An 11,590-nucleotide genomic window follows, 5' to 3' on the forward strand; every position below is an offset into this window, starting at 1 on the left:
CCCCCCCCCCCCGCACGGTGACGTCAGGAGCCCCGCCGTGGTCAGTGGCAAGAACTTACTCCGGACATCGTAAGTACTCAACTGGCAAGCACTTTGCAGTAAGTGTTCGACAGCTTGTCGCAACGTTTACATGTGTTTGTGTCCCCTTCCTCGTGCTCAACTTTCCAGATGGTCCGAGTGTATTTCTGCTCGTTTGCCGCCTACAGGATGCTGTACAGTATTTATACCCCTGTTGTCATTACGTGGGCCTGTTTGTTGGCGACCTTGAATTGAAAGGCATCGAGCAAACCGGTAGGGAGGGATTCCAGATTTTCACTGGTCTGATTTCTTTTTCTGAAAGGTAAAGGCGGTCTCCTTGAGTGCGTACATGTGCCTTCGGACTCGAAACAATTTTCGCTCTTGGCGATCCAAGCTATTTTCCATGTTTTGTTCACACCAGATACTTGAAGGGACGTTGGGGTAGGATACGTCAGATTAGGCTACAGTACATTTTATTCGCACCCTGCTGGGAATAGTCGCAATACTGAAATTATTAGATTTTCCTTTTACATCTCTTACTGTTTCCATACAGTGAATGGCCTAAAATTGTAACGACAAAGTGCACAACGATATACATCGACGATACCTTGACTGGTAGTTCCTAACTTTGGTTTCGATAGGAAGACGTATATGTGTTATCATGAGAGAAGGGCGTCTTTCTCTCATATGGTGTCACTGAGGGCGCCTGCTGTGGCCACCGCCATAATCGTACCCCGCTTCTGCCAGCAGTCTTCGGGAGCGCGGACTATTATTTTTACCCGTCCTTCATCTCGTCCTTCTCCAACCCACACTGCCCTGTGGTAGGAAGAACGAGTATTGTCCATCAGGCCGTTTCGTTATGGTGCGCCCACTATGAAAGTCTCCCAAGGCGACGGCGACGCCAACGGTACGGCGCCTGCAACGCGATGGGTAGGCCGACCCGCCAAGCAGCTGTGTGCAGACGGCGGCCCACCCTGACCGTGAGCGCCCGAAGTTCACGGGCCTCGGCTCGGGCAAGGGGCAAGCAGGGGGCCGTTTTGGCGGCAAACGTTCCTTTTATTGCGTCAAGTTTGAGCGAACCCCTCAGAAAAGTCTGCTTGCTTGCATTTTAAGTCTTTCCCCCTGCCTGATAGAAATAATGAAACAGATTTAGTTAAACAAATCATGAGACGAGGGAAACCGAAATTGCCGAAAATAGAAAATGTTGGGGTCAGGAGTGCCTTCATTCCACATAGAGGCACGTATTTCGGCCGTCCTATGAAACACCTCTGTACTATTTCTTAGATAAAAGCTAAGTCGCCTCCTCCACCAGTTTTCAGTCATGAACAAAAACAAGTCCAGTCCAGTCTTTGGCAGAAAACTAATTTTGTCTTGCATGTCTCCCTCCTCGACTTTTCCTCTCTTGACGTGAAAACCTTGGAGTCAATAATCGGCATCAATATTAAGCATGGGTGGCTCGGCAGCAGGCAGCCTTCTCCCGATCGGCAATCGATGGACTCAGCCGCTGACACGCAAAAGTAAATAACAAAAACTGTTCGGGAACAGGAGACGCGCGAATGTTGCTGGTCAGTAAGGGAAAAGGAGAGCGGATACAACTCTGCGAGCGTAAACATTTCATCAGTTTTGTTTTGAGGCCTAGTGGGTCACTGCGCCGCCTGTCCGACCTACCTCAACCTCTCCAACCTTGTCCCTGAATGCTCGCGCAAACCAAAACAAAGCAGGTGCCAAAAAGATACGGCGCGTTAAGTGTCGTGTCATCCGTCATCATTTTGTTTCGTAGGAAGAAGTGAACATCATGCGTATGGGGCTCCTAATTGTCCCTGAGGGGTGGGCAACAAACACTTCCGACCGGCTTGTTGTTCCGTAACTGCAAAAAGTGCACGGTCAACTTCCAGGCATCCATTAGAATTGTTGCGGTTGTTGTTTTGAATTTTGTTGTTTTTGCTAAGAGATCCCCCAGTAATTATTTTTCACTCATCGGCATTCATCAATGTCTGAAACTTGCGGCCGCGCGCATGCTAGAACCGTGTGAGTCACTGTTTGAACAATCGTGCAAAAGTGCATGAAATAGTCAGAAAAAAATAATGATGAATATAGTAGCTGATTTTCCCCATCCACTTTTTGCTTTTACCACCAGCACGCGTACGCAGTGCCTGTATCAGGCTTACACTGGAAACGCAAGTGTGTGAATGTCGCACACTGGCTTTCGCTCACCTACTAGTGTGCGGCATTTACACACTTGGGTTTCCGGTGTATTCTAGCACGGGTACGGGTGGGCCCAGTCAAATGTCTGGTCGGAACATCCCTTAAAGTTCACATTCGTGTTTTCTTTTTTTTTATTCCAACGGTGGAAGAGTCTTTTCCTGTGCCCACACCGTGCGCTGTGCTTACACATGTGCGAGACGCGCACGCAGTGTTCACAGCTCACGACTCTATTCTCTTCCCGCCGCTGCTCTGTTAGCGTGCGGCAGCGAGCTTCCCGGGTCGAAACAAATAACACTCCCCGGCGCTTTTTTGCTGAGTTGTGTGTTCTACTAATGCAGCGAACTGGGATCCAAAAGCAATGGCTCGAGCGACATCAACCCAACGCCGAATGATAGGCGGGGTGCTCTTCTGTTTTCAATGGTATTTATTATTATTATTACCTCGATTATTACTATGTTCATCTCTGGAAATCTGGCACCGTACAGCCCTGGTCCCTACTCCACCTTCGAGGATAGCCGAGGGAAGTTCTCGGCATTTACTTTCGACAGGTTCTTGCCTCAGTCGCTCCGGCCGGAATCGAGTGGATGTGCGTACAAGTTGTGATGATGTGATCTGGTCGCTCTGACCTTGTCGTACTTGTGCGCGTCAAGTTCACCGGCCCTCATTTTCTTTCATCCAGGCAAGTGCCTGTGAACAAGTTGTTTATAATGGCCGGGGCAGACGGTCGAAAAAAGATTTCCCCGATTTCCCCGTACAGGATTCCTCCTACGAGGTACCTTTTCACACCTCCACTCACTCCTCCGGCATACTGCTCCACACGAGGCTGGCCACAGGTGAGCTTCACGGCGTTGTGGCCGTGACCTTGCGGCGGAAGTGCTGGGCTTTGCTTCCTCTGATTTGCATGAGCAGACGTTCATCCTTAGTACAAGTTGATTCTGCTGCGCTGTGTTTCGTGCGATGTGTCCAGCTTGGACAAGAGGCCCTTGCCTTCCGAGCCCTTCCGAAGCATCGCCGCGTTTTCAGGCACTGTTCAAAGCTCGGCAGCGGTCTGGTTTGTGTTGTTTGTGCATCTGCTGCTATAGTTCTGCGTGTATTTGGGTCGGCATCTTACCGCTGCAATAACTTTTCATACCCGATGCAGCCGCCCACTGGTTCTGGTTCCAGTCTGCTGATGAGCCGCGCTCGCCCCGAGAACAGGCCCCGCCCCGCCGGCCGCCGGTCGGAACGCCCGGTGCGTGGCGGGGCGGGGTGGGGCGGGCAGGGCGGGGCGCGGCAGCCAGAGCGGCCGCTCGTCTGTCTGGCCGAGAGAGGAAAACTCGCCTCACCTCGCCTTGCCTGCTTTGACGCAGCCGCACCGGTCAGTCCTGCATCTCCCTTGTTCGGGTCATGAGAGCTTGTGGCGCCGGTGGCTCGTTCGTCGCGTGGTGACCCAGTGTGTGCTCGCGCTCTGTACTCCCCCGGAGCCCCTGCAGCGCCCCCAGCGACCCCTGTGGATTATGGCAGTGAGGGGCATCGCACCACCCGCGGAGTGTAAGTGTGTGCAGGGCAAAGAGGCGAGGCAGATGCAGGCCACGATAGACCACCCCAAACAAATATGTTTGCCTTAAAACAAACCCCATTCCCGTTGGTTTGGAGCAGAAAAGATTGTAAGGGTGACTGTGACTGACGATCGGTGGGACTGTGCGGTGCGTATGTAGTTTCATGTTGTGCTGTAAGGATGTTGTTACGAAAGAACAATTGGGTTTTGTCATCCATCGGTGAGGGCCCCCCCCCCTCTTCCCCTTCTTCCAAACAAAATCTCTAATTTTCATTTTGCGATAAGCTATCTTTATTTTAAACAGAAAGACAATTTATTTGTCTTTAAAATCGTTGAGGTTGTAGGTAGTATAACATATCTGTATACTTATATGCTAACGCACCCGTGCCCTACTCCCCTCAACCTGCTTGGGCGGGCCGGTACACCTGGGGGCCGAGCCAGTCAGCTGGTCAGTCGATTGGAGAGTGGCCAATCGCTCTCGACTCGATCCAACGAAAATAGGAGTGGAAATTGCCGGTGGCACACATATCTCGTTCATATTGAGCTCGAACTGGAAAAAAATTAAAGTGCCTGTTATATTTTGCCTATGGCTAGTGCTGGGCGACGTGGAAATGCGACAGTTTCGAATTAAATTTGCCATGTGTACTCCATGTGTGCGCGCGTTTTCTTGAATGTGGTTCAAGGAGCGGGTTATTTTAGTAGGTGGTAATAACGTTTACGGCACGGTATGGGGAAGGAGCGAGCGAGTTAGAGTTGGCCAACGCACTGCTTGCTTCTGTGAGTACCTAACCAGTTAATCTATATATGTTTTGGAGTTGCGTCAGGAGGTTTGCTTTCCGTTCAGTCACACTCTGGCTCTTGCCATTACTTTTGATTTTAAGAATGATAGCACACCATTATGCTCAAAAACTTTACCGGGAACCATGACAACTACAAAATGCACTGACGCACCACTCAAAAAAAAATCTTATCGAAACAAACTTATCGAAAAGTGTGCTACATGCCGCGTGGCAGAAAACGAGGCTGATCCGTATGGTGCCTGGGGAGATTTTTTCCGGCGCACCCCCTTAGGCTGTCTGTGCTGCGGTGAAGGGGAGCTTTGGCACGCTTGGGGGTTGCAGCAGTGGCCGCGACCGTCATAATGTCAGTTCGCACCAGACTGACGCGAGCACCGGGCGCACCGCAGATAGCATTATTACTACTCTCAATCAGCCGCCGCCAGCGCAGTCGGTACGTGCCTCCGCGAGGGTCGCGCCCCGACCCGGCGCCTCGCACTGGAGGGAATGACCCGCGCTGCTGCTGGTCCGCGGAGTGCTGCTTTCGGTCGGTAACGGCCCTGCTCGCTCGGGCAAAGTGCGGGGCGCGGTAAAAAACAAAGCACAACAGAAACATTCTTATTTTCAAAGCTTCTATTATTAAGTGCCCAGCCTGATGTACCTGCCCCCCCCCCTTTTCAAACACTCCCTTTCCTCCCCCAAATAGAAGGCGTGGTTTGATTGTGCTCAACGACCTTTCTACCATAATAACCGTCGCAGAGACGCAAGTGTATTAACGAGCTACGTGAGCCGCCTTGCCACTTTCTGACCAATCCGTGTGTGTCCGTCCGGCGACCGAGATTGTTCAACAGAACGCACCTGTGCCTACTCACACAGCTGCGTTTAGGGAACGACTTTGTTTTTGTCTGCGAGACTCGTGGTAGGTCAGCTCGTAGTGACAAATTTGCACACCGACGTCTGCAGATCATGATTTTGCACATTACATAGTGTTCAACTGACGAAGCACATTTGTGCTCGCATTTGTGTAATGCGCATACTTTTGACGTTTCGTAAACGTCTGAATTTTGTACACTTGAACACGCACAGTTTTATTTTAACAGTGTAACAACGCAGCGAGCTACTCTGCCTGCCAGAAGTTGTTGACAGTTAGTTAGAGATAATCTGGTATCTGTGAGAGTCAACAGAACTTTTTAAAGTGTATCCCCGCATGCGTTACTCGGGGCAGGTGGGGCAAATTAGAATTGAAAATCGAGTGACGGCGGTCGAAGGTATGGTACGGTTGACGGTAGGGCCTATCGGCATTCTCTATTCAGTGTCCGGAACTCGCAGCGCGGTGAAAAGGCAAAGCAACCAACCTTTTGTTCGAAGATGAAAACACCTACATTAACGCCGACCTCATCTTTTCCTCGGCAGATTAAAAAGTCGGGATGAAGCAAACGGAAGCTACGGACACACCCACCCTGGACGTGAGCGTGGACGTGGACGCGCTTCAAGACAGTGTCGCCAACGGATACGTCGAAGCCGTTCTCGGCGATTTGGACTCGTTCAGCGACCCGCCGATGGGCAGTGCTACCAACGGACACGTGGTCGACATCAGCGCCACCAACGGACACACGCTTGTCGTTGTTGACGGGATCAGTGCTGTCGGCAACGGGCACGGCGTCCACTCCAACGGACTCACACAGCCGGCCGCGGAGCACGTCAGGCTGACCATCGAGGACGATCCGGGCACCACCAAACTGCACGGTGAGTTTGCACGCTTCTAGAGGTTGTTTTTCCACGCACTCTAAATAGGGAGGGGGAGGGACAATTCTCAGCAGTAGATTGTAGGAATATGAAGTGACGGCCTTAACTACGCCGCTCAAGCGTTATGTTATGACCATCTCTCTGTGAATTTTCGCCTGAAAATTGAATATCCGAGAGGATCCAAAGCCGCAGTTATCGCAAACCGTTTCCGGTCAGAGCCAGGACCGGCGCGTCCCCATAATTCTTTGCTAATAAGTAGCGATGATCGTGACCATGATAAAGGTCAGAGACTCGTCTGTCTTATATAGACATGCGATGCGCGAGTTGCGGACGGCGAAGCGTCAGCTAATTTATGAGTTCGAGTCTCGCCACCAGAACACCCCAAACAAGTCCCACATCGCGTGACCCCAAAATATACCTTGAAAAAAAAAAACACATGCTTAAAATGATACTCATACGATCCCGTCCCGGACCACGACTGTTCCTTGGCGGGCGTGTAAACAACAGCCTGGGAGGGAGGGAAACCGACGAGTCAGGGAGGAAATTCCGCCGTTGTTGTAAGCTATTTTTTGAGGCGGCCAGCCAGGATTGTTAACGAAGGAGCGCTCGTAAATTCCCCCGGTATTGTGAGTGATGATATACAATTTTGATAATAGCCTCTTTCCTTTTACTGAAAAAAATGGTATGTGCAGGTTAAGGGTCTTGAGTCAAAATTCGCTGAATTCGTAATTTCAGTGCGCAGAAATTTTGGCAAACAAAGAGGCCAACAATTTTTCATTCAAAAAGTAATGCAAAAATTTTGGCAGGTCAAGGCAACGGCGTCGTTTAGGCTAAGTGTATAGTTCAATATCCACGTCTGAAAGAATCATGAACTTATGAAGGAGAGTTATTCCTCGCCTGCGTGTTCTTTACCTTGCTCGGACGTCCGGAGATCGTGAACCGCAATAACGTGTGTGCAGAACCGCAAAGTGAAGCCCAAGGACAGGGCTCGAGCCGCAGCTGGCCTGGTCACCGCTGCAGCTGACCTGCACCGTTTTAGTTGCTGTCCACCTTCAGAAAAAGAGAATGGTACATCGCTACGTTCTTGTTCCTCTCAATCAACAAAAATGTCAAGATTTATTGAAGGGAGGTTACTTGCATCCGGTTAAGGGGGCATCCTAAATTAGCCGGGTTTTAAGTAATTGGTTTTTGAAACACCAAAGTTCTCAAGGGTCGTATAGGAAAAATTTTCATGGAGGATGTCGTACAAATTTACAAGCACTGCGTTTCAACTTGAAATCGAATGAAGAGCAAGGGTGGGAGGTGGGAGGTTGTACATATGTCCGACACGGTGAAAAAAGTTTTTTGTATTACAAGACCGTGCCTTAGATCTTATGGAGAACGCCAATGGCATCCAAGACCAGCTTATTCAAGGAACTATTTTACCGTGGACACATCTTAAGATTGATAAATTACAAAATATATCGAGCATTACAAAGATCTATATATATATATCTATATATTTTTTTACAGTGTTTAGGCACGCGCTTGGTTTCCTCCTAAATCAATAACGCGTCGGTAAATTACATAGACGATGGCCGCCCTTCTAATACCGCGTTGCGTGGCGCGTAGAGATCTACCCCCCCCCCCTCCCCACCCACTCCACCCCAATCACACTGGAAAAACAAAGGAACATCGTACCAGCGAAGCTAAGTAAATTTTGAGTGTCATGCCATATTTGTCAATAAAGGTGCTAAAACTTTGTTTTTCCAGTGCTGCTTTTAGGGGCCTCCGCGCTGGCGCGCGCCTCCACAAGATAATTACAGTAATTATTACCATGCGACGCATCTACTCCAGGCGTCCAGTTGGTCCGCTGTCTGGTGCCACTCGCCCGGTGCTGACGACGTGACTATAACACTTCCCTAACCCGTACGACAGGGAACCATGGTATCGCTCTCAAACTGCTGCTGTTTTGTTGTTGTTTTTTTTTTGGTGGGGGGGGGGGGTAGAAAGGAAAGTCCGTACCCAGTTCCAAAAAATAATCCAGCCAAACACATTTTTAACCCTTCCTCAAGCTAAAAAGAACAGAACCCAAATAGTTTTGACGCAATTATATAGGAATCTTATAAGAACAAGCAGTCGTGATAACTCTTGTTGAAGTTGAAGTCCCCTCCGACGGCATCCGCAGCAAGTACATTTTCTAAATGATCGGTTTATGAATGCCGTTTAATTGTTACACGTCGTAGAAACACTAGGATCCGTTTCGTTTCCCCCGCGTGCTAACCGTAGACGTATTGATACTCTTTCACTCGAGCTGGCCGCGGGGCAGGGCGGAGCTGGCCGGGGCCGTGCTTGGGGACGGGGCGGGCGTCGGGGCGTGGTGGCGCTGCTTGGAGGCGCGCCTCAAGGATATCAGGTCGGTGGAGTCCTGAAGGATGTCTGGGGTGTCTGCTGCAGGTCCTGAAATGGTGCAGAGAGCCATCAAATGTAACGCTCTCAAGACGTGCACCGCTGTCGCGGCGATCGGCTATGTCGCCATGTCGTCCAGATGCATAGTTTTTTTGAGCGTTTGCAGTTGCCGTCGCAGTCTAGTATTCTCGAAACGAAACCAATCATGTCGCCTTTCAGGCGCCCCCACAGTGAACGTCCCCCGAGGGGGCGTGCGAGAGGGGTCGTGTTGGCGCCGTCTGTCGCCGAGCTCCTGCACTGTGGGCGCAGGGCGGGCCGCCCGCCCCACACAGCTGCTTGGCGGGTTGGCCTACCCAGCGCGTCACAGGCGGTACTATAAGCGGAGCCTGTAAAAGCCGTCAGCATGGCTCTTACTCTGTGAGCTGTCAGTCGTGACGAAGCAGTGGAAATGTTGCACTTAGTGCGTCCATCTCCTCTTTGCGTGATAGGTTTGTGATGTGGAGCCCGTACGCAAGCAACATTCGATGACAGCGTCGCCGAGCGAGTAGGCAAAGCATTCGACCTACGCGTGGTGCGGGCAAAAGCCGGGCAGGCTCCAGACCCCTCGACCTCCAGAAAAAAAATTACACAGAAAATTCTTGCAGCGTGAAATTTCAAACTGCGATAACTTTGAAACTATTTAAGCCAAAGCTTGGATACTTTGCAGGTCAGTTTCATTTTTGGACGACTAGTTTCTGTGTAATTATCAAGAAATGAAATTTTGCATTAACGTTGTGCTTCACCATTTAGAGTTTCCCGGTCAATCCCTTTCGAAAGAAAAACTTCATTTCTAACTAAAAGAAACAATTTCCTGACCTTAAGACCTTTAAAAGTCTCAAAATCGATTTTTAATGCGAGGGGTGGGGGGCTGATGTTTCCGGCGGTCGCTGGTCACGCTACCCTCCACTCACCACACACGTCGTCGCCTCCTGTGTCCGGAGCACGGCCGTCCGCCGACGTGGACAGGAACGTAGTTAGCGCCCATGCGTCCATTTATTATTCATTCGCTAATTTCTAACGAATGCCCCCTATCAATCAACGCCGTTGTCCGTGTTGTTGTTTTTAGCAGATGATACGCAGTTATCGTCAGCTTGTACTCTCGTAAAGTTGTAAGTACGCCAGTTAAAGCGTAAAGTTTGCAAGTTAAAGCGTAAAGTTTGTCAGTTATTTTTAATATAAAAACTTAAAACTACTGTCATAACCGGTAACAACGTAACTCACATGACAAACAAATTTCATTCTTACGCCGTCTGCGCTTGCCTTTTATTTGACCTTTACTCTCCCACCCCCCTTACGTTCCCTAATATCCGGAACGCTTCCGCACGCAAACCACTAGCATGCATTAACACGACATCACGGTGGACGCTACAGCTACAGCGTATATACACTCTAAATCTTTTACAAAGAATTTGTTCGTATAATGCAAAGAATTCTGTGCAACCGTAATATACAGGAAATTTCCTTGTATTACACAAAAGTTTTCTTTGTATTACAACGATTTTTCTTTGTAGTACAAAGAAAATTTGGGTTTGTATTACGGCTGCTCAAAATTCTTTGTAATACAAGAATTTTCTTTGTAAGAATTTAAGAGTGTAAAGGCAATATGATACGTCGATATGTTGTTTATTCTTCTTTTAGCAAAATTGCTGTCACGCACCCTACATTGCGTCTACAGGTTTAGTCGCGCAGAGTACGTGTCTCTGTCCACGCGGCTATACCAGGACAACCTCCTCGGTCGCTCGCCTGAAATCCGTGTCTTTCATCCAACAAGTCCAATTACCAGGCGGCTGACTCGCGCGGCGCACTTTCGTAGCTGTACTGTACCACATGTACGGGTGCGGGCGGGTTGCATACATACTACTCGCACAGCTACGAATGTGCGCGACGTGAGCCAGCCACCTACCTGGTATCTATTAATTGTTACCGTTGTTTTGTCACGTGAGCACTGCACAATTAATCTCCATTGACGAATGGTTCATCAGAAAATGATAGCTGCTTCATCTTCTCACGCCCTACGACGCCGGGTTCAAAGCGATATATACAGGGTTGGTGATCCGCGCCGTGGTTTTTTCTGCTTATACTGTACCGGATTCATGCGTGCGGACGGGTTGCATAGTCGCCCGGGGCCATAAGGCGCCATGGCGAGCGACGATAGGCAAGCCCGCCCGCACGCGTTAATCCGGTACAGTATAAGCAGAAAAAAACCACGGCGCGGATCACCCACCCTGTATATTTCGTTCCACGACAATTCAAGTCTAACAGCTCACTGCCAATACCAGAGTCAGAATGTGTCACCTAAAAAAGAGCGAGGCTTTTTCTCCCTGCTCCATTTAAGTGAAAATTTAGAAACTTCACTCTTATTGAGTGAGATACTAAAATCTCACTCAAATTAAGAGAGATTAACTTCACTCTAAAAAAAACTAGTACAGAAAATCTGTAAATTGCTACGCAGTTGTTTACATATAACTTTTAATACAAATTTCTGTAAAATAACGATACAGATTTTTATAACAGGTACTTAGATTTGTTATCTTTTACAGATTTTTGTATACGTTATAGGAGTCTGTATCATTTTTGATACAGAAATTTGCATCAAGAGTGATATGCAAATTACTGCGTTAAAACGATACAGATTTTTTTTTTGGGGGGGGGGTGGTTGTTAAGGAATCCTACTAGGAAAGAGTTAGGGTTCTTAATCATCACTCCATGAGGGTGACATTCCTAAACTTATCGGTACAATCGAGCGAGAAAATCAATAAAACCTCGTTCTTGGATTTCTTGTGAGTGCAGCTGATATCGTGGGTATTTTTTGCGAGGGCGAATGAACTCAGCAATAAAGTGAGGGAAGGGGGTAGGGAACAGGGCGGAACAGGGAGGGGGG

General features: G+C 49.1%; 1 protein-coding gene across 4 annotated transcripts in view; it reads left to right on the top strand.

Annotated features, from left to right (window-relative positions):
* The first annotated feature begins 3,587 nt into the window (after positions 1-3,587).
* The window catches only part of LOC113213548 (aldehyde dehydrogenase family 3 member B1), a 26,037-nt gene continuing 18,034 nt past the window's right edge, over positions 3,588-11,590 (top strand). The window contains exons 1-2 of one of the 4 annotated variants that reach the window (XM_026432660.2): positions 3,588-3,753; positions 5,950-6,282. In XM_026432660.2, coding sequence (XP_026288445.1) covers positions 5,964-6,282 — 319 coding nt within the window. In that variant the 5' untranslated portion in view covers positions 3,588-3,753; positions 5,950-5,963. Of the gene's footprint in view, positions 3,754-5,947; positions 6,283-11,590 lie in introns of those variants that run through there. The other 3 variants (XM_026432658.2, XM_026432659.2, XM_052277706.1) reach the window with 3 other exon arrangements.

The sequence above is a fragment of the Frankliniella occidentalis genome, unplaced genomic scaffold (genome assembly GCF_000697945.3).
Source record: "Frankliniella occidentalis isolate FOCC.00 unplaced genomic scaffold, Focc_3.1 Scaffold1, whole genome shotgun sequence".
Taxonomy (NCBI): domain Eukaryota; kingdom Metazoa; phylum Arthropoda; class Insecta; order Thysanoptera; family Thripidae; genus Frankliniella; species Frankliniella occidentalis.